The sequence below is a fragment of the Castor canadensis genome, chromosome 5 (genome assembly GCF_047511655.1).
Source record: "Castor canadensis chromosome 5, mCasCan1.hap1v2, whole genome shotgun sequence".
Lineage (NCBI taxonomy): Eukaryota > Metazoa > Chordata > Mammalia > Rodentia > Castoridae > Castor > Castor canadensis.
In genome coordinates this window covers 166,260,345-166,283,634 of record NC_133390.1, presented here as the reverse complement: position 1 = coordinate 166,283,634, position 23,290 = coordinate 166,260,345, and the positions used below count along the sequence as shown (strand labels likewise).

Here is a 23,290-nt window from a genome sequence, read left to right as displayed (position 1 = left end):
AAGGCTGGCTAAGTCACAACTGCTCAACACAGCTGGAGAAATATACAACCATGCTTACTGATCTCTTCTTAATTTCACAATCTTTCACCTTACCTATTCAGCAATCAACTCTATCTCCCTAGTCCACCCACGCTCCCAATCTCTAAGGCAATACTTCCCTTTTGTCACCTCAAGCATGAAAATTATATTCTTTTATGCAATTTCAGTGCATGACTTTTATTTTGTATTTCAGTGAGAAAACAGAGGCAATCATAAAAAGAAAGTCTACAAACTTGCACATAATCTTACCTCCCAATCAGCATCTGGGCTATATTGTCTGCTTTCTCTCCTATTACTTGCGCGAGCACCTGTGATGCCAGTGCAGCCCCTCCTCCTGCACACTATATCCCAGCCTTTCTCTCCTAGCCAAGGACATCCTCCAGTATTGTTGAGAGCCCTTAGCGATGACATATGCTCCCTGCTGGTAATAGTGATACAACAGGAAAACCTAACTGTCCATCAATAAGACTACTAAATACAGTGTAATAGATTCAAAGAATGGGAAATACAATCTTTAAATTAAACAGGAAGCTGGGAGTTCCAGGTGGAATACAACTGTAATCCCAGCACCCATAAGGATGAGGCAGGAGGCTCCTGAGTTTGAACCTGCTTTGGGAACAGTACACATTCTCCCGCTCTGGCACTGGGAGAGAATGCCTAAGCACTGCAGAAATAACAAAACAGATAGGCTCACTTTTTTCTGTAGCCCAAGGGTCAGAGTCTCCTAATCTTCAGTTTTATTTTATTTATTTATTTATTTTTGGTGGGAACTCAGGGCTTCATACTTGTAAAACGGGTGCTCTACCACTTGAGCCACACTTCCAGTCCATTTTGCTCTGGATATTTTAGAGATGAGGTCTTATGAACTACTTGCCTGGGCTGGCCTCAAACTGTGATCCTCCCAATCTTGGCCTCCCAGGAAGCTAGGATTACAGATGTGAGCCATAAGCAACCAGCCCTCAAGTTATTTATTTTTTTTCAGGTTAATTTTTTAAACAAGAAACAAGGGAAGAGAATAAACAAACATCACAGCCAATATGACATTGGAGTGAGGGCAAGAGCAACAACAAGGGCAATAGCTGGCCAAGATACACCCCACAATACAACCCAGAGACCAGGAATGGGCCTCAAGCAATCCCAAAGGTCCCAAGGCTGATTCTCCCATCTGTCTGCACAGAAGCCTTCCACAAAATCCTAGTTCAAAACCCATCAAAGCCTTACACGTCCAGACAAAACCTAAAGTGTGCTCCTGGGACCACTGGTTCTCATGACTTGCAGGCAGATTTTGAGGTTAAAACTTGTTAGATAAACTCCCTAACCCCTTTTTGAGCTTCCATTTTGTTCTATTAAATACCATTTGAAACTAAGCAATTGTGTGGGTTTGAAGCTCATTCTGATATTATTTAATCTAAAATCATAGAAAATTCAGGATTTCAGCATTTCTCACTTTTCAATATTACTGGATACAATATTTAACTTTCCAAAGTCTTACAACAGAAAGTACTGTAGGCTGCTAGTGGCTCATGCCTGTAATCCTAGCTACTCAGGAGGCAGAAATGAGGAGGATCGTGGTTTGAAGCAAGCCAGCCCGGGCAAATGGTTCTCGAGACCCAAAAAAACCCTTCACAGAAAAAGGGCTGGTGATGTGCTCAGGGTGAAGGCCCTGAGTTCAAACCCCAGTACCACAAAAAAAAGGGTACATTTAAAAAACTTGTTGCTTTTTGTTTTTTGAGACAGGATCTCACTATGTAGTCCAGGGTGGCTTAGAACTTGCTATGTAGCCCAGGTTGGCGTTAAAACTCACAATCCTTCTGTCTCCACCTCCCAAGTGCAGAAATTATAGGCCTGTGCCACCACATTGCACTAGAACTCAATGTAGCCCAGGCTTGCCTTGAACTCTCAATTGTCCTGCCTCAGCCTCTTGCCCAAGTACATTTTTCACCAGGTCTCAAATCTGTAAGATAAATGCACAGTTTGAGAGAAAGGCCTTAACACCATCATCTTCCCCTAGTTTCCCATGGATGCCTCCCCTCTACACTAGTACAGTCTCAGGTGAAGTGGATGGACAGTGAACCCTAGAAAAAGAAGAGAGGAAAAGACTCCAGAACCAGCCAGACCTAGGAGTTAATTTAAGTGGCCAGGTGTTGATTTAATTGGAGACCTTGAAGACTTTACTTACTTCAGTTTCCTCAGCTAGAAAACAGGAATGACAGAAACTTAGCAGGAGCAAGGTGGGTGCACAGAACAGAAAGCAGACACAGCATCTCTTACTGCTGCTCCCTGAACCCATGACACTAATGAGGATCGGCAAAGATGCCTTCCACTCAGGGTTGGGTCCTGTGAGAGTTGAAAAGCAAATTTCTTGTTGTACCCCACCTTGTTTGTTTGTTTACTCCAGTACTGGAGACTGAACTCAGGGCCTGCACTTGCTAGGCAAATATTCTCCTTATTGAGCTACACTCAGTCTACTGTAGTTCTTTTATTTGGGAGGATTTCCTTACTTTCCAGAAAGAATGTAAGAAAAATATCCATATGCCTAATGTTTCTTCATGAGGGTCTATTTTAGAGCGGGGGCTCTCCTGTTCCTACCCCAAGTCAGCTTTTGGGAAGCTATAGCTGCCTGGGTAAGCAGTCAGTGAACAGTCATCTCTGACTGCTTTCGCCCCACCTCCTCCACCCAGGAGGAAATCATTTTCCTAATCTTTCAGTTTTGTTTTGTTTTTAATGGAACTGAGGTTTGAACTCAGGGCTTTGTGCTTGCAAAGCAGGCACTCTACTGCTTCGGGTGCACCTGCAGTTCCTGATCTTTCAGAGTTTAAGAAACAGAGTAGCAGGGCTCCATGGGGTCACATTTCTACCCCAGCCATTCTTGGGATTGCAAAGCCCCTGTTTCTGGCTTCAGTTGAATTTTCTCCACCAAATCCCAATGATAAATGGATCCATGATGATAGTTAAGAGAAGAGGAAAAAAATGATTTTTGTTAGGACAAACCATTATAGATTTTTAGCAATATTTATCTGTGTGTCCCTCACACCTTTTCCTATTCTGCCTTGTTTTTGTTTTGTTTTTTTTGTAGTACTGGGGTTTGAACTCAGAGCCTACACCTTGATGCACTCTGCCAGCCCTTTTTTGTGATGGGGTTTTTTGAAATAGGGTCTCATGAACTATTTGCCCAGGCTGGCTTCGAACTATAGTTCTGATCTCTACCTCCTGAGTAGCTAGGATTATAGGTGTGAACCACCAGCACGTAGCTCCTTTTTTGAAAATATTATGTATTATATTTTTAGTCTCAAACACGATATATATTATATATATTTAATTATATATGTGTGTATATATATATATGTACATATATATATATATATATATATATATATATGTAAATGTTTTTAAAAGAAAAAAAAGAGCCATGCACCAGTGGCTCACATCTTTAATCCTAGCTACTCAGGAGGCAGAGATCAGGAGGATCATGTTTCAAAGCCAGTCCAGGCAAATAGTTTTGCAAGACCCTATCTTGAAAAATCCTTCACAAAAATAGGCCTGGTGGAGTGGCTCAAGGTGAAGGTGCTGAGTTCAAGTCCCAGTACTAAAAAAAAAAAAAAAGTAGCATTTACAGAATGAGTAGACTTTGACTCAAGGACCCTGGGTTTGGGTTCTTACTCTGTACTGGCCTGTTATTTGAGCACATTGGGCAATGTTGTACAATTTTAGCTTCCCCATCTATAAAACAGGAATAAGACAATTGATCTCCAGGACTATTATAAGTATTGAATAAGCTGACTTATGGACAAGTGCATGATAGTGCCTGGCATATCAAAGATACAACAAAAGTTCTTCAAAACTTGGGTTTGGGGAATGCTTGCCTCTAGGTGTGAGGCCCTGTTTGAACCCCAACACTGTAAAATAAAAAGTCTTACTGGCACTTTTTAACTGTTTTAACTTAATAAGCAAATTTCTATCTCTTAATTTAGACCTCACAATCATCTTTTGAGGCACAGAGCACAGGTATTATAGTACCTTCTTTACAGATGAGAAAACTAGAATGAAAAGTCAGAATGAACCTGCTATGGCTCCAGGCAAGTGGTAGGGCCAGACGAATGCAGGCTATTGGCTCCTATCCCAGTGCTGTTTTCACCATGTTCCCTTGTCTGTGAGCCTTCTGAATGGTTATTTCAAAAGGCAACAAAGTTACAGGATAAACCTTAAATTCTGAAGATATTTTTGTCTTTTCTTTTTTGTAGCACTCGGGATTGAATGTAGGTCCTTGCACTTGCTAGACAAGCACTCTACCACTTGAGCCATGACCCAGTCCAGGGATGTTGTTTCTTCCAGAAAAAATTATTTTTAGCTGGGCATGGTGGTACATGTCTGTAATCCCAGATAAATAAATTTATCATTTATCATTTATCACTTACGTCAACAGGGTGAGATAGGAGACTCATGAGTTTGAAGACAGCTTGGGTTATACAGTGAGACCCTGTCTCAAAAAAATTATAACTTTCTATTTTTGAAAGAAATAGTTTTCTACAGATAACTTGTGTTGGAGTTTGGGCCAGAGAGCATATTTTGCTTTACTGTTTTTTTTTTTTTTTTACTGTTTTTTCAGTGCTGGGGACTGAACCCAGGGCTTCATGCATGCAAGGCAAGCACTCTACAATTGATACCCCCAGCCCAGACAATAGGTCTTAAATTCCAATTACATATATATATATATATATATATGGGCTCCAACTCCAATTAATCCTATGATTAGTTACATTTAGTTTATTAATTTATTATTTTCTACAATGTGAGTTTCCTCTTCCCTCAAAAAGCATCACTTCTTTTTATCTGTTTTACAGATAAAGTAAGACAAACATGTATTCTTTTGGAGCTGGTAGAAGTGGTACTGAGAAGCTGGACCCCATTTTTCATTTAAATTCTCTAGTGCTAAACTCCTACCTCTGGGTCCTCAGCATCAATCTGGTTTAGGTGGATGTCTCCTGTCGTGAGCCACTGGAAAACAACATCCTAGATTTTAAAAAATAAACCCAGAATTAGACACCTAGCTATCTGAAAAAATGAACATCAAGAATAATGAATTAAATCAATCAAAAAAAAAAGCAAAAATGTAAAACAGTGATTAAAAGGATAGCTAGCCTTCTACTGATAAAAATTCTATGATTTCCTTCATTCTGATATTAATATAACCTATAGTATCAGAAATTTTCCATTTACCTTAGAGCACGCTAACATCCAATCACAAACCAAAATTTATTAAGACTTCTTCACAGTCCCAAAGCAATCCCTGTTTAAAGTACAGCTTTTAAAAGAACAGATTATCTGGATCTCTTATAGATATAAGCACTGGAACTTCATGTGGATTCCACTGGAGTAAGACTTTAATCACTCTCCCAGTACAACAATTATAAGGATGAAGGAATTAATTTCATTAGTGAAAAACCTCAGTGGGCACATCTTCCTCTGGCAAGTAAGTCACTGGAATCCCTCAGTGTACAGGTTGGCACGCACTGTGAAGACATTTGCTTCCCCCCTCTGTCGTCCTTCACAAGATGTGTGTCCTTTGCACTATTTAGACAGAGCAACTACAATGCTTCATTCTCCTCATCAGTAACCCTACATACAGCTCTTCCTAACTTCCATTCATGCTGTCACCGCCTCCTCTCCACTCACTCTTCACGACCTTAATTCAGTCCTCATCCTTTCTTGTCTGGCTCTGGGCTGCTTCTTTCATTCCACCTTCCGCAGGGATCTGATTATGCCACCCAAGGCTGCTGCAAACCCTCTAAGGGCTTCCTTGGGCTTTCAGCATAAAGTTCAAGCTCCTTAGCTTTACATATGAAGCTCTTATTGATCTTGCTCCTCACTACTTCTCCAGGGTCTCTCATCCCAACTTGGCATGCTTAGAAACATATGTCTGTCACTCTCCTTCACTGTACTATAAACTTTTGCACAAGAAGGGCTGTGTCTGACTCAACTTTGTATTCTTAGTGCCTGGCACATAATAGGTTCTATATAGCTGGTTTAAATTAATAAGTACACTTTATCAGTATTTTTTAAATGACATTAAAATCATACTAACCCAATTAGCTTAATTTGATGAAAAAGAAAAGCTTACCATGATTTTGCTGTTTTCTTCTTTATCCAAATATTGATCACTGAACATGTGACATGAGCCTAGCACTGCTAGCTTCCCGCCTTGGTTCTATTGATGACAAAGCAATGTCAGACACTCAGATCCTAGAACATAATGCATGTACCCTAGTCCCCAGATGTTTACAGTCAGAATTGTGTTAGTAACTCTCATCAGGATTTTAGCAGTTGAGAAACATCAACTATGGTAATAGCTTTAGCTTGCCTCTCATTTTAGACACTTCTATAATCTTCTATCTCACTTTAACAAAAAAGTAATTGTAAGTAAGTTGATACTACAGCTTTTGCCCATTGCTAGTTATATAGGAATATCACAATTTAATCTTTTTGTTTTTCCTTTTTGTTTTTTTTGGCGGTACTGGGGTTTGAACTCAGGACCCCACACTTGCTAGGCAGACACTCTACCACTTCACTTGAGCCACTCTGCCACCCCAAACAATCATAATTTTAAGGGAAGAAAAAAAAGAAAAATCCAAAGACTTTCTGTACGGAGTTGAAGACATTTATGAGTACCAAAAAAAAAAAAAAAACAAAAAAACAACAACAAAAAAACTGTTTAAGATGCAAACAGAAAACTAAGCTACAAGTGTGAAAATTTCACAAAAGAAATGTCAACCACTTAATAAGAAAAAAAATTCAATATTTGTCATTTCTAATAGATTAAAGTATTTTTGCCGATCAGATTAGTAAATATGAAAAAATGACTATAAACAGTATTGGTTAGGTTTCAGTGAAATGAGTTTTCACATATTGTACTGAAACAGTCAATATACGTAACAAAGAAGTTTAAAATACATGTTAACAAATTCTATGTTCAAATTTATGCTCATAATCATAAATAATTAGAAATAAATGTTCAACCACAAGAAAATAGTTAAGAGTAATGGAATTTCTTCAGTTGTTAATTTGTATATTAATGGGTTTTTCAGTAGTAATATGGGAAAATGCCTCTGTCATAATATTAAGTTTAAGAAAGTATCCTATAAATTATATAGTTATCCTAGCTTAAACCCTGCAAGGCAAATAACCAAAGTAAGATACAAACAAAAATGGAAGGAAATGATCAATTTGTCAGCCTGGGCTGCCTTGGAATAGTAGAATTGGGACAATTTTTCTTCATCTCTGCATTTTTCAAGTTTTTTTGCAGTGAGCATGTATTATATTTGTGATGAGAAAGCAGTAAATATTAAAAATAGAAAACAAAATCAGTTTTTTTAGCTAGATCACATATAGAGAAGCTGATACTAATGGTACTAGGAAGAGAATTACACCTAGGTCAGAGATGTCAGGAGATATACCCAAATTCTATAAATTTAAATAACACACTTTGACTTACAACACACTTAAAGCAAATGCTGCTGGGTGCCAGTGGCTTACACCTGTAATCCTAGTCACTTGGGAGGCTGGGATTGGGAGGATCGCAGTTCAAGGCCAAGCCGGGCAAATAGTTCACATAACTCCGTCTCCAAAACAACCAGAGTAAAATGGAGTTGATGTGAGGTTCAAGCAGTGGAGCACCTGCTTTGCAAGTATAAAGCCCTGAGTTCAAACCCCAGTTCCACCAGAAAAAAAAAAAATTACTTCATAGGAAAAGCAACAATACGTGTCGGGTGCTGGTGACTCACACCTGTAATCCTAGCTACTCAGGAGGCAGTGATCAGGAGGATCGAAGTTCGAAGCCAGCCTGGGCAAATAGTTTTCGAGGCCCTATCTTGAAAAAATTCCATCACAAAAAAAAAAGGGCTGGTGAAGTGGCTCAAGATGTAGGCCCTGAGTCTGCAAAAAAAAAAAGAAAAAAGAAAAGGAACGATACTATTTTTCTACCACAACCATTGAAAACAGGTCGATTACTGAGAACAGGATGTCATTTTGGTGGAATTCTACTGAAAGAAATGAGAGGTGACTGAATGAACCATGCTGCACTCTGAATCCACATGCATAATACAGGAGGGGAAGTGAGAGTAAAGACTTCACTGCTTGCAGTGAGCCTTCTATTTTCTCTTCTTTAATAAGATTTTCTTTTCCCTAGCTCATTTATTTCAAATAGATTACAGATATCCCTTTAATCCTTTCACTCTGCCCTGACAGAAATATTAGCATTATTTTATTATTACTTTTTTGGAGGCACTGGGGTTTGAACTCAGGGCTTCATGCTTGCTGAGAAGGTGCTCTACTACTTGAGCCACACCTCCAGCCCACTACCATTATCTTCAGCTTTCTTTTCCAGCATTTGTCTGTAATTTGTTTCAATTAAATAAGAATATGTGTGTCAAGGACATATTTTTCTCCTTTGATATTAGTAAGTCTCCTCCAGTAATTCAAAGACCTAGGAAGGACCATAACAAGCTTAACAAAGGCAACGGCCCTGGGAAGGAGCAGAAGCCCAAATTCCAAGTGCTATTTTGACATTGTTCCTGGTGTCCAGGAGCAGAGAGTATAGTCCTCTCTCTGGTATCATTGGTTCATCCCATGAGTTAAGGATGATGGACAAGAACTTCCCACACTTAGCACAGAATCCTGAACCCAATGGATGTTCCAGAAAATTTTACTTGATTAAACCAGGGAAAAATCTGTGCACACTTAAGAAATCGAATAGTCAATTGGATTCAACCACCAGAGGTCTCTTAAAATAATTCCTCAACTACATTTTTGCCTATAAACCAACAGTTTATATATACTATCTATTTCCACATCTTGAAAATAGCACATCACTCTAATTTTACAACAGCTGTTTACAGCTGTTAAGAAGAGACCAACTAACACAATAGCTAAAGAATTTTGTCTAAATCTTTCACTCACTCATTCAAATAAGATCTAAGCTTTTAAATAACGAAGGTAAAGTGATACCCTGTCCCACAAAGAAGAAAAAACAGGAATGTGAAGGACAAGGGATATCTAGGTCCCTAGGAATAAAACCCTGGAAGGCAAGTTGTTTAATTCTATGTCTTGATGGAAAGACGAAGGTAAATTTAGTAAAACATGAATTAAAAGAGTGGAAGCTGAACATTGTGGTACACATCTATAATCCTAGCACTCATGAGGCAGAGGCAGAAGGATTGAGAGTTCAAAGCCAGCCTGGCTACATAGGGAGACCATGTCTTGAAAAAACAAAACACAGACACAGACACACACAGACACACACAGACACACACACACACAGACACACACACACACACACACACACACACACACACACACACACACACACACGGCAGCAGAAAAATGAGATCATAATGAGGAGACCTCAGAACCTCCTGACCCCACATTTCTGTGGGGTCTCCAGGATGAAAACTGAAGGGTCTCTGATATGTTCTGTGGTAAAGTAAAGTAACAGCAATGTGTTTCTGAGCAATATTGTATTGTTTGTTAACTTCACCTTTTCCTGAATGTGTTCTTTTTACACTGAGGGTGAGAGGAGAATGAAGGTGGGATGCAAAGTTGTTTGAAGTTATAAAGCAGGTAGCCTCATGCTAGCGCAGAAAAGCTTTGGCTTCAGAACAGTGAGAGCTAGGTTTAGGACTTGACGCCACCAATCACTGGATAATCCACTGTTTTCCCATGAGGAACTGTAAAGTCCTTAAAAATGACTTCACAGCACTGGCATGAGAAAATATATGAAACCCTTCATATATGAAAAAGTAAGGCAGTTTTGTTACTGAAATAATAAAAATAACAAACACACCCATACTAAGAAAGGGAGTACCTTTGAGTGGTAGAAAGCCAGAATGGGTCTGTTAAGTGGGAAGCAGACAGAGCCTGTGGACAGAACAGCCACTGCTGGTTTCATGACACTCAGTGTGGCACCAAAAGGGTAGACAAAGGTGAGAGCCCTGTAAGAAATTAAAGAAACATGTCCACATGCTGAAAAAATGAGCAACACGCTTTGATCCACCATGAAACACAAAATCTTTTCTAAGCTTTGGTGTGAAAACTGGAACAACTCTAGCTACAAGCTTAACAAATTATTTTAGCAGATATGAATGTAAATTAAGAGGAAAGCACAAATGACTGTAACTGGAAGAACTGAAGTAGCCCCAGTGGAGGGGAAGGAACAGATGAGGCCTCATTTAAGAACACACTAACAGTATTCATGAACTTGTCCATGCCTATATGAATGGAGGCATACGTATTCCCCACATTGGACACTTCTTAACAGACCTACCTGCCTTGGAGACCCTCTACTACTCTTCACTGTCCTAACAAAGATTTAAGAGTATCTAAAGTGAATCAATCTGACCTGGGACAATGTACTGGTAGCCAGGGTGTGGGATGGAGAGTGGATCCTGTGATGAGGCCAACCTATGCAGGACGGGCTAGGGTTTTAATTTAAAGTTGGAGCTCTGCAAAGGCAGCTGTCTGAAGAAGAGTTTTTAGAATGGAGAGAAACAGAGATCTTAAGATCAGAGCATAAAGTTAGAAACTTTGGGGGTGAGGGAAGTTATGGGGGAAAGTCCATGAGGAACCCCCAATAAAGATTTTTCTTTTCCTTTTGCTTTACACAATTTTAGACCATGAGAAACTACTTCTTGTTTTTTTTTTTTTTTTTGCGGTACTGAGGCTTGAACTCAGGACCTACATCTTGAGCCACTCTACCAGTCTTTTTTTGTGAAGAGTCCCGTGGAACTGTTTGCCCAGGCTGGCTTCGAACTGTGATCCTCCTGATCTCTGTCTCTGAAGTAGCTAGGATTACAGGTGTGGGCCACTGGTTCTCGCCCTGCTGAGAAACTTCTTTTTAGCTGAACTTTAAAGTTACTTCCCTCCTGCGTCAGCTTTCCTGGTCATTTCAGTAGTCTTTCTACTCCATCTGCCCACAGTAACCCCAGCATCCCTGTTAAGGGCAAGTTCTTACTGCAGCTATGAGTTCTAGGCCAAAAGAAAAGGAAATGAACAGATGACCATGAGAAGAAAATTTAAGAGGTATCAATGAACACCACCCTCCTTTCCCTAAAATGCACTAAGGGTAGACAGGCTGATAGTATTTTGTTTCTGCTTTTTATGCACCCTCCTCCTTTTTCTTTTTTCAGTGCTGGAGATTAAAACCAGGTCCTCATGCATTCTAGTCAAACATTCTATCACTGAGCTACATCCCCACCCCTTGACCCTTTTCCTTTTTCTTGCTCCCTCCCTCTCTTCCTTCCTCTTTCCTTGTTTTTTTATGGCTTGTCTTTTCTTATTCATTTAGACCTCCCTATATTGAAAATATTTTTCCAACTTTATCTTTTTACTTTGAGGTGTATTACCCCATGGAAATTGACATTTTTACATAGTTTAAGAGCATGTTACAAAATTCCAGTAGTTAAAATAATATAGTACTAGTGCATAAATAGTAAAAAGTATATAATACAGATTGACTAAATGTCCAGACATATATGGGAAGAGGGTATTATTACTATATGATAAGAGCCATTTCAAATTATGAAGATGGATGACATAGTTTTGTCTATTTGGAAAAACATTTCTGTTTTCATACCACATCCAAAAATACATTCTGGGTAGATGAAAAATTTATTTAAAAATGAAACCATAGAAGTACCAAAGGAAAATAAAAGTAAATATTTTATAATCTCAAAGTAGGTAAGACCCACTCTCATGCACTAATAATCAAAGAAATGCGTATTAAAAGAAGAGATACATTTACTAGAACACTCCATGCAGGTAAGAGGATAAAAAAAACATGCTCACAGGGCTGCAGTGCTACCACTTGCCTGAGGAGCAATTCAGCAGTGAATCAGTTCGAAGAGCTTTGATTCAGAAATTCTAATGCTAACAAGCACACAGAAATTATATAAAGATATTCAATTGTACTTTTTATTTATAACATATAAAACTGTTTGTAACAACAATATGGAACAGAAGTTAAAAATACAGGATCTGGCCAGGTATGATAGTACATGCCTATAATCCCAGCACTCAGTAGGCTGAGGCAACAGGGGAGGGATTTAGATTTACAGTATAGAACTTCTACTTTCTTTCTTCTGAACTGTTTAAATTTGGGCAGGGGTGAGAATTATTTTTATAAAGTGAAAAACTCTTTTTACTCTAAAAACAAATATTTGGCGGGGGGCAGTACTGGGGTTTGAACTCAGGGCCTCACACTTGCTAGGCAGATGTTCTACGCAACTCTAAAATGAGAATGCCATCCTCCTTGGGTGGCCTGAGAAACACACTCACTGGGCATTGTTTCCACTGCTCTCCTCATCAATGATTCCAGGCACAGCCTTTCCTGCGGCTCGGCTAATTTCCCTTGAAGAAAAAGATGAAAATCTAGTAAACAAAAGAGTTGGGGGATTTTGCACATTTAAACATTGATGCAAGGATTCTGCAGACTCAGAGACCAAGTTTTAAAAATTAAATAGAAGTGTACCTGCACACCTATACCTCTTTTGAGATGCTTTCAAAATGTAACATTAAAAGATTAGGTTCAGTTCCTTTATCTTGAGAATGAGGAAAGGGTCAGTATCCCAGATTTATATTCTAGACTCTATTCTCAGGGTCACAATACCTGGTAAATGGCAAGTTCAAGTACGGAATGAATAATTTTAAACATGGGAGAAAGCTCACAGAAGAGGTATGTGATGTCATTCCCTCTGCATTCATTTCCCACTTCCCAAAAGCCCCTCCCTCACCTATGCTTTAGGACCCACATCAGCCAAAGCTGACTCTAGCACAGGCTCCAGGAAACATCATCAAGGACAGCCCAAGATGGGCATGAGACCTCCACCAACTCAAATAGTGAATCTCAGGACTAACTCTTGCTGGAAATGCTGAAACAAAATCATGCTCTCTAGATGACATGGCAAGCAGATATGAATATGGGGACTATTACAATTATCCAGTCACACATTCAGGAATGCAAAGCCAAGAGAACTGGGGAGAAATAGAACTGGAGCCCTAATGACATGACCCTTTCAATCAATCCATACTCAAAGCCTGCCCTATTTATGGGCTTTTTAGCTACATTAACCAATAAAGTCTCTTTATTTGGATAGGGTTTTCTGTTACTTGCAATAGAAAGTATCCTAACAAAAGGCAATTAGGAAGTGAGGTTCTAAGAGATAGAGGGTGGATAAATAAGAAGTAGAAATATAATAAAACAAATTGTAATATAATAAGATAATAAAATAAAGCAAAACAGGAAGAAGGGAGACAGGGCACTGAAAAGAATGTGTAAAAAGAGATGAAAGCCATTTGTAAAGACATTTCTGCTTTGCAACATGCTTACCTATTCAATACGCCATTGGAAACCAGAGCTTCCTTGGGATGGAAATACTTGTAATATACATTTCTAACCACAGCATCTTATAGGAAAAAAGACAGGAAAGTGCATTTTAGATTACAAATTTTGACCTGAAAGGAACCCTGGAACTCTGTTCCTGTCTCTTTCATTTTATCAGTGGAAGAAGCTTAGGCCCAAAAGGCTCAGACTGCTGGTGATCCCAGAATGCTAAACCATGTGACCTCAGTCCAGGGCTTTTTCCATTGTAGCAGTGGGCCCAGAGGGTGACGATATGAACAATAAGTAGAAAATCACTGTCTTTATTTAAAATAACAATTACCATTATTCACCATGATTCCATATTCTTCTAGTAGAAAGTTAATATTCGTGTCAAATCTGGATTCTCCACCTTCTCCTAACATCACAAGGATGTCTCCACCACTGTCAAGGTACTTCTTTAGGACTTCAAACTATACAAAGGATAAAAAAAATCAACCTATGAAGATACTCAAATGACTTGTCCAAAATACCTGTACTACAAATGAGACTGCATCAACTGAAAAATAAGCACTTAAAAGTCATACGGCATTTAATAGGAGTGTAGTAGATCAAGCCTGCAATCCTAGATACTGGAGAGGATCACAGTTTGAGGCCAGCCCAGGCAAGATGCTCACAAGGCTGGATCTTAACCAGTGCTGGGTTTGGTGGTGTGCACCTGTCATCCAGCTGTGCGGGGAAGCACAAATAGAAACACTGTGGTTCAGGCGGGCCTGGGCATAAAGCAAGACCCTATCTCAAATAACCAATGAAAAAAGTGCTGAGGGCCTGGCTCAACTGGTAGAATATCTGCCTAACGAGTGTGAGGCTCTGAATAAAAATAAAACATCTCCAAGACATTTAAAGAATAAATGTATATAGCATAAAATTTACTCTGTATGTAGGATCTTCAAGCTTGTCTTTGAACATAAAGCTCCAAAGTTCTCAAACTAAATTGTCACTTTTAAAGCTGACTATCCGGACAGCAAACCAGAGCGGACAACTACATAGCTAAAGGAAGCTCACAGATATCCACTCAGCAGCATCCCTGGTTTTACCTACTAGATATCATTGCACCTACCACTCCCTCGACAACCAAAAATGTCTTCAGGCATTGCCAAATTTCTCCTTGGGAGGGAAGGAGGAAGCAAAGCCACCTCTTGTTGAGAACCATTGATCTAAATCATACTTTCTTGTCACTTCCCCTCACCAAAGGTACCAGGATGAAGGCATTTCATACTATCCCAGGGAGGAATTCTTTCAAGGTCCTTGACTGACCAAACCACAGTGACAACTGCAAGATGTCTGCTTATGTCCTGGGAAGCTCTTTTGTTCTCATAACACTGGGGAAGGGAGAAATATTTAGAACTTATCTTGCTAACCCAGCCTGAGAAAACCTGAGGAGATGGGAGTCAGACCAATAGTTTTTAACTTTCTTCACAGAGCACTCCAGAAAAGAATGTGAACATGCACTCCAACAGATGTATATTTTGCATATATTCTTATATTAGAATTTAAAGCATACTCCCCAGAAGAAAATACTTTAAGGACAAGAAAAGCATGAATAGGTACAATTTCCTTCTGTACTTCAGTGGTCCCTCACAAACACCCTACCTTTGAGAACCACTGATCCAGCCCAGCTCAATGGCTCTTGCACACTCTTTGTATGTTTCTCTCCCTTGCCTTCCCCACAATGTAAAAACAAAAGAGTCAGTGACTTCAAAATAATTTTTAAAAATCAGTTCTAAGTCCTTATCTTCTGGGCTTTATAACTTAATGCCTCTTTTCTGTGCTACTGTAGAAATGTGGCACTTAGAACACTGTTACTGTTAGATGGTTAACTTGTCTAATTTTCCCTAGACCATCAGTTCCTTGTGAATAAGGATCATGTATTACTAGTGTCGGTCACAGAACTTGACCCATAAGCTGGTGTCAATAAGAGATCCTTAAAAAATAGTTCTGGAAAAAGGAGGGAAGAAGGGAAACAATGAGGTATAATTTACATGTATCCTGGTCGCTACACAATGGACTGAATCTCCCCACAGGTTTCATCTGCTTTTTTCTTACTTCTGATTTCCTATCAAATTTCATTTCTCAGATACCCTAAGTATCTACTGTGTTTTATAATTGATAGCAGCAAGCCAGATCTAGCTTGTGGATCACAGGTTTTGCTTGGGGAATCCTACTAGGACTTAGTACTTATGACTGTGTGCTTCTGGGATTTGTCCACAGTGTTTAAATGCAGTGGGAACAGAGTTAACATTGCCATCTCTTCTGTCCTACTGGCTGTCTGTCATCTTGAGAAAAAGATACTTGAAGGACGCGGTATGTAAATAACACAGTGGGCAAGTGAGTTTACACTGTTAAGTTTTACAGTGTGGAAGCAAATGTGGGATAGGGTATTACTGACAGTGTGATCCAGACTGGTGGCTCTCAGGGAAGGCGCTGAAGCATTTAGCAGGTATTTGCATTGTCACAGTACTAATTTTAAGGTATTTTAGTGAGCAGGGGGCAGGAATACTAAAGGTCCTATAATGTTCAGGCCAGTCCCACATGGTGAAGAACTGCCCTATAACTTTGAATGTTTTCTCAGATAGTCACTGGTTAAAAAAAGAAAAGCAAGTAAATAACAACAACTGAACCTAGAATCTAACTCCAGTTTATATATAAATGCAAAGTAATTGTTGCATGATTTAATACAAACCAAATTCCCAAGTACACACAACTATGTAAATCGAGAGAAGAATCATATCTTCATCAGTCTACATTTGTACTTGTCCTATTCATGGTGATTCTATGTATTAATTTAACCTTTATCTCAAATGTCAGATATAAAGAAGTGTTCTAACTGTATGTATACCCAAGCATTAACAAACTGAAATATACATACTCTTCTAGTGAATACATGCCTAAACATTTACAATTTGTAAATACATATACTCTTTTATAAATCATCTTCTTTTAATTCCTTTACATTACAGTTAGCGCACTGTATTGACTCATTATTTTAATGGTGGTAGGTTGTAATATTTATGCATTTCAACTCACGATAAAAAAGGTGAGATAATTCAGTGGATGCTAGTCTGAAAGGGTTAGAAAACACTTGTCTGAGAACATGGTCACCTGTTGGTAACTGAACACCACCACCAAATGAGTATGAAGAGTTAATGCATTTGAGGTAGAAATGAAGGGAGACTATTCAGTCTGATTTTCAGCCTGACTCTAATATCTGATATCAGACATGAGATGTCTATTCTGACACAGAAGCTTCTGGAGGACATCAAGGAGATGCCATACAGTACTTGAGGGTGAACTGAACCCTTTACCAGTCCTGGGAAGATGGCAGCAATGACCAGGAAAGCAGTGATCACCTTCAAGGAAGACCCCTGCTGAACATGAGGCTCAACCCTCTAGAAGGATAAAAATAGGGGATTTTGATTCTTGGAAAGAAGATGAGGGCTTTCTTTTTTCCTTCCCTCCTCATTCCAATGTCAAAGAGAAGGCATGGTGCCAGCGACTGTTCTAGTAAGAAGACATTTTATTAGGCCAAAGAACTAAGTCTGCCTCTCAAAGAACTCCTGCCTTTTGGAAGCCACAGCCTCAGAACTCTGACAGCCTACAGGTAAGCCTTGACCTGGTGCCTATCCCTGTTTGGGAAAATGCCCAGACTTCAGGCTCTGAACCTCTCTGGATGCTCTTGCTTTCCTGAGACTGACTACTTCTTGGCAAACACCTCATCATCCTCTCTCTTTGGCTTCCCTAGACACAGAAGGAAGGTGGGGCCAAAGCCCAAAAAGTAATAAATCATTCCTCCTTTACAGGCCACTGCCCTCTCTGTGGTCCATTTCCCTCAAGGTCTCAGTGGGTAGGGAAGGTGGGTCACCTCCCAGTCCCAATAGTAATTCTTAGTCTGTTCAACATGATCAAAGTTATTACCTCTCTATAACCTTTCCAGGTGGCAAGGATATCTTGCAAAAAATTGAGGAAAAAAGGGCAATACTCCTGTGGACCTCCTTTCCATGGCATCACCTTGAGTAACAGCAGATCTTGGCCTGTCTCCATCCAAGGATCACACTGGCCCTGCCCTGCCTCAACCTCCCTACTCCCCACCCCCTCCTGAGCATCAAGGTACTTCCTACAAGTCTCTGTGAGAAAGGCTCTTTCTGTGTTCTAGTTTTTTTGTTTCTTTAAATCTCTTTTTGAGTGGGAGGGGGCGGAGTGGGTGGTAAGGGAGGGGGTGGGGGCAGGGGGGAGAAATGAACCAAGCCTTGTATGCACATATGAATAATAAAAGAAAAATGAAAAAAAAAAAAAAAGAAATATAATAGCTACTCAGGAGGCTGAGATCAGGAGGATCATAGTTCAAGACCTGGCCTCACAGTCATCTTACAGATAGATTATAAGACCACCATCTCAACCAATAGTTGGGCACAATGGTATATGCCTGTCATCCCAAGCTATGTGGGAGGATGAGATCTGGAGGATGTGGTTCCAGACCAGCCCTGACATGGTGGTGTGCACCTGTTACCCTATCAATGATGGAAAGTGTAAAACATGAGGATTCTGGCCCAGGTAGGCCTGGGCAAAAAGTGCAACCCTATCTCCAAAATAACCAGAGCAAAAAGGGCTGGAGGCATTGCTCAATTGGTAGAGCATCTGCCTAGCAAGAGTTCAAACCCCAGTACCACGAAGAAGGAGGAGGAGGAGAAAAAAAAAAAAGAAATCTCTTTTTTTTTTTTTTGTGGAACTGGGGTTTGAACTCAGTGCTTTGTGCTTGCAAAGCAGGTGTTCTACTACTTGAACCACACCTCCAGTCCATTTTGCTCTGCTTATTTTGGAGATTGGGTTCTGTGAACTATTTGCCTGGGCTTCCTCAAACGATGACCCTCCCAATCTCAGCCTTCCAAGTAGCTGGGATTACAGGCCCAAACCACAGGCTCCTGGCTTCTTTTCATGTTTCAAAACAGAAACTCCGTATCTATGAAACAACTCCCTGTTCCCCTTTCTCCCTGGAAACTACCATTCTATTATCTATTTTAAGGAATCTGAGTATTCTAGATACCTCATAGAAGTGGAATCATACAGTATTTGTTTTTTTGTGACTACTTTAGTTCACTCAACATCATGTGATAGCACGTGTCAGAATTTCTTTTACTTATTTTTAAACTTTATTATTTGGTGCTGGGGACTGAACCCAGGGCTTTGTGCATACTAAACATGCTCTCTACCAGTGAGTTACACCCCAAACCCTCTTCCTTTTTAAGGCTGAATAATATTCTACAGTAGGCATACACCATATTCTGTTTATCTGTCAATTTATAAACAGGCATTGGGCTGCTATTGTGGAAGTGCTTCTGTGAACATGGTATACCAATTACTCTGATATCCTGCTTCAGTTATTTTGACTATGTACCTGAGGCGAAACTGCTGATCATAGAGCAGTTCTACATTTAATTTTTTGAGGATCTGCTATGCCATTTTGCATTAATGATGTTACCATTTTACATTCCCAGCTACAGTGTAAAGGGTTCCAGTTTTTTTACATCCTTACCAACACTTAAAATTTGTATTCTGGATTTTAAATTTATCATTCTTTATTTAGTCTACGAAACAACTTTAAAAGTCTAATTTTAAGTGAAATTTTACTATTTTCAAAGCAAAAATATAGCAAAGAAATATGACTAATGCTTAATTAGCCCTCCCTATGTGTTTGATACTTTGCATAGATTATCTCAATTCATCATTACAAGTCCAAGGTGAAGACAAAGATGAAGTGACTACTATAAAGCCACACAGCAAGTGGTGAAGGGAGACTTCAATCCAGGATTTCATTGCCAATGCTCTTAATCATCATCTCATCATATTTCTTTCTTTCTTTTTTTTTTTGAGACAGGCTCTTGCTATAGAGCTCAAGCTTGCCTCAAACTCACAATCCTCCTGCCTCAGCTTCCCGCATGCTGGAATAACAAGCATGCACCACCATGCCAGCTACTATATTGCCTCTTTATGAATATTTCTTACCTCAGCTGCCGTAAATTTTTCCCTTGGTCCAGCTGTAATCCAGAGTTTCACCCCAATTAGCTTTTCAGATGTGATTTCATCTTTTAAGCTGGAAATAAGATTTTAAAAACAAGTGTTTAGATACGTAATTTAAAAACAATTAGGAGTTATTTTAGCCTTTAACCATATGGAACTGAGGCCACAAAGGCTGAGAGATGGAGAGACTTAGGTGTCTAAGATAGACTCTCTCCCAAAGTAGCGGCTGCCCCAGAGTTATCCAGCGTCTGTTCAAAATACTTTCAATAAGTCAAGGTATTCAAATTAATCCACACTAAAACATAAAGATGTTCAACTATTAATTCAATCAGCTCTTCCATTCACTGATATGATTGTCTATTCTTATTTATTAAAAAAAAAAACACAGGGTAGGGGTTGTAGCTCAGTGGTATAGCACCTTCCTAGCAATGTGCAAAACACTGTTTGATCCCCAGTACCACCAAAAAAAAAAAAAAAAAAAAAAAAAGGAAAAAGAAAACACACATACATAAAGACAGAGACATTCTCATTTTTCCTTTCCCTAAATTGACCCAAGATAAAATATGCAGACTTGCTTCTAGGCCTTTTGATTAAGATCAAGATTCAAACATGGAGAAAACATCCAACATCTTAAGATACTATATATGTATACTTAGAATAAATTTTTGGTTTGTGATTTGTAGGACAACTTAGTAATATGTGCATTGCCAATTTTCAAAAGAGATGTCTCAATAATAATTTACTTACTTTTGAACAATGTTTAAATTGAATTCTTCCCACCTAAAGAATTTAAAAAATAGGTCTGGGGATGCAGTTCAGTGATAGAGCGCTTGCCTAATGCACATGAGGCCTGGGGTTCCATCCCCAGTACTACAATAAATAAATAAATAAAAAGAGTGAGAAAATAAATATTTTTCAGTCCTACTAGCAGGCTATCATTATCACTTAACAGGAAAAACAATACACATGGTCATGGTCACCTCTGAATCTTCCAGTTACTCCGAAGTCTTTTCTGCAGGGATTTATAGCCATTATTGGTGGTAAATAACTCCTTTTTGTATGCATTGAAAAGAATGGTGCTCCGAACCTCCTTCTCCACAGTTACCTTATGGAAGACAGATCGGAAAAACAGTATTCCAAAAGAAAGAGCCCCAAAAAGGAATAAATAGTTGCCTTCCACCTCTAATTTATCAAGGAAGGCTATATACATCTGCAACCTACCTATGACGTTCTTACAATTTTCAAAGGTCGAGAGTGAAATGCATAATCACAGCTCCAAACACTAAAGGCCAAACCAAAACTCAGTCCATCCTGGCTTTTGCTTCCCACTGTTGCTCTGGCCCTCCAACCAGTCTACTTCCATGGCCTTGCCCCACCACACCCTGCTCTTGTGTCCTGAGACTATGTTTCCAACCTGCTTCCTCACTAGTAACTACTGTTAAGTGTAGGGTATCGCTTTCTAAATTTTTAAATATATGTTAACTTACAGTTCCTTTCTTCCTTCCCTCCTTCCTTCCTTTCTTCCTCCCTCCCTCCCTCTCTTCCTCCCTTCCTTCCTTCCTTCCTCCCTCCCTCCTTCTCTCCCTTCCTTTCTTTTGCGGTACTAGTGTTTGAATTCAGGGCCTCACACTTGCTAGACAGGCACTCTACCACTTAAAGTACTCCACCAGTACTTTTCCACCAGTTTCATTTTATGAAATAGCATCTTGCAATATGTGCTACTCTGGAACACATTTTTTCACCTAAGCTTGTATATATGACATCATTCCATGTCAGTACATTTGCATCTACCACATTCTTCTAAATAGGTACACAGTATTCCACTTTATGAATACACTACAATTTATTTAACTAATCATATACTGACATGTCTTTGGTCATATTTTTTGCTAATAAAATGTCCTTTTTTTTTTTTGAGTGTAAAGGTAGGAAGTTTATTTAAGCAAGAAGAAAAACAGAGCTCTTGCCAAGTGAAAGGGGTCCTGATATAGGGTTCCCCTAAAAATGTCATTTTTAACCATGATGTTTTTGTGCACCTTACATACTTGTTGAATAAATTCTTACCTATTAATGGCTGTGTAAATGATGTGCAAATTGCTCTCCATGAAAGTGTAATAAGCTGGGTGCTGGTGGCTCACTCCTGTAATCCTAGCTATTTGGGAAGATCACAGTTTGAGGCCAGCCCCAGCAAATAGCTTGCAAGATCCCATCTCCAAAGTAATTAGAGCAAAATGGACTGCGGGTGTGGCTCAAGTGGTACAGTGCCCACCTTACAAGCAAGAAGTCCTCAGTCCAAATCCCAGTCCCACTCCTGCCCCTCCCCAAAAAACCCCCAAGAAACAGGGGTACTGGGTTTTGAAGTTAGGGCTGCTAGACAGGTGCTCTACTGATCAAGCAACACCTCCAGGCTGCCTTATTTGCCTTTAGATTGGCTTCTGACAGTTTTTTTTTTTTTTTTTGGTTTAGTTTTGCAGGTCATCTAGGTTTTAAATTTTAGAGTCAGAAGTATTAATCTATTTTTTCTTTCTAGCCTCTGAATTACATGGCAGCTTTAGAAGAGTTTTGACCATGTATATTATGAATACATCAAGCAACACTTTCTTCTAGTACTTTTGTGACACAATTTTTTAACATTTAAATTTTGGTCCACTTGGAATTTATTTAGATGCTCAAAATGGGCTTATTTTTTCCTAAATTACTAGAAGAAGGCCAGCACCAATCCATCTTTTCAGAGCCTATGGGAAACCCTTATATGTATCTGGGTTTGTTCTGAATTCTTTAATATTCTATCTGTGTAGATTCTTAATTCTATAGTAACATAATTTCTCTATCATTATTATACTTGATTCTGCTGGAGAGCTAATTCCTTTTATTACCTTTAACTTATGGAATTTGTCTGGCTAGTCTCACATACTTATTCTTTTAGTGGATTTTTCTTTTCCTCCCCTGTTTTTCTGTACTCAATCTTGGCTGCCACAATCAGACAGAAAACGCAAGGACACTTTTTTCTTACATCTGTAGTGGAAACCTTAGCAGCAGACAATAACCAGATGCATTGTATATATTTATTTACTTACTTATTTAGTCAGTACTGGGGTTTGAGCTCAGGGTACCATTTGAGCTCAATGTAAGGGTACCCCCAACCCTTTTTGCTTTAGATTATCTTTCAGATAGGGTTGTCTCAAGTTTGCCGGGGCCAGCCTGAGACACCAATCCTTCTACCTGTGCCTCTGGCTTGCACCACCACACCTGGCTTGTGGTGAACAGGCCCGGGATCCCAGCCTACTCATGCATCTTTGGTTTACTTTGCCCCAGCAGACGGATTTTTCAGAACACTAGTTCGGAGGCCTTCAGGACAGTCTGGCTAGGCCGTCGTTAGCCCCTAGGCTGTCCCAACGCCGCGACCGGCCATTACAGTCAGATCCTTTCTTACCTGAGGCCCAGTGACCACCATCTTCACCTGACACGGCCCAGTTATCCAAGGCCGCTTAGCAACGGCGTAGGCGATATGGCGCGCTGAGGGGGCGTGACCCCGGTCGCGGAGCGACCTCCGCAGCGACGTGATGACGACAGAAAGGCGACACCTGCTTGCCACGCGAGGCAGGGGCTGGTGGGTAAAGGGGCGGAGCTAATGCAGGACCGTACCATTACCACGGATAAGAAGTAAATCCAAACACAGCAAAGGTTCATTTTTCGGCAAAAGGAATGTAATTTCATTATGTTACTTAATAACAGTTACTGTTAAAAACTGACAGAAATGGTAGATGCCAAGGTTCCGGGCGGAGAATTCTGAAAGCTGTTGGTGGCAGG

General features: G+C 39.7%; 1 protein-coding gene across 6 annotated transcripts in view; it reads right to left on the bottom strand.

The window, feature by feature from the left end:
* Nucleotides 1–23,063, bottom strand: part of Ift52 (intraflagellar transport 52) — a 50,912-nt gene extending 27,849 nt beyond the window's left edge. For 4 of the 6 annotated variants that reach the window (XR_012448264.1, XR_012448266.1, XR_012448265.1 and 1 more), the window contains exons 1-9: nucleotides 22,914–23,063; nucleotides 20,461–20,585; nucleotides 19,466–19,553; nucleotides 13,749–13,878; nucleotides 13,415–13,490; nucleotides 12,364–12,435; nucleotides 9,896–10,022; nucleotides 6,158–6,244; nucleotides 4,981–5,049 (exon numbers count right to left, since the gene is read on the bottom strand). Coding sequence is in view for 3 of the 6 variants with exons in the window: in XM_074074810.1 (XP_073930911.1) it covers nucleotides 4,981–5,049; nucleotides 6,158–6,244; nucleotides 9,896–10,022; nucleotides 12,364–12,435; nucleotides 13,415–13,490; nucleotides 13,749–13,878; nucleotides 19,466–19,553; nucleotides 20,461–20,585; nucleotides 22,914–22,934 (795 nt within the window). In the remaining 3 variants the exon portion in view is untranslated. Of the gene's footprint in view, nucleotides 1–4,980; nucleotides 5,050–6,157; nucleotides 6,245–9,895; nucleotides 10,023–12,363; nucleotides 12,436–13,414; nucleotides 13,491–13,748; nucleotides 13,879–19,465; nucleotides 19,554–20,460; nucleotides 20,586–22,913 lie in introns of those variants that run through there. The other 2 variants (XM_074074811.1, XM_074074812.1) reach the window with 2 other exon arrangements.
* Between the last annotated feature and the right edge of the window lie 227 nt (nucleotides 23,064–23,290).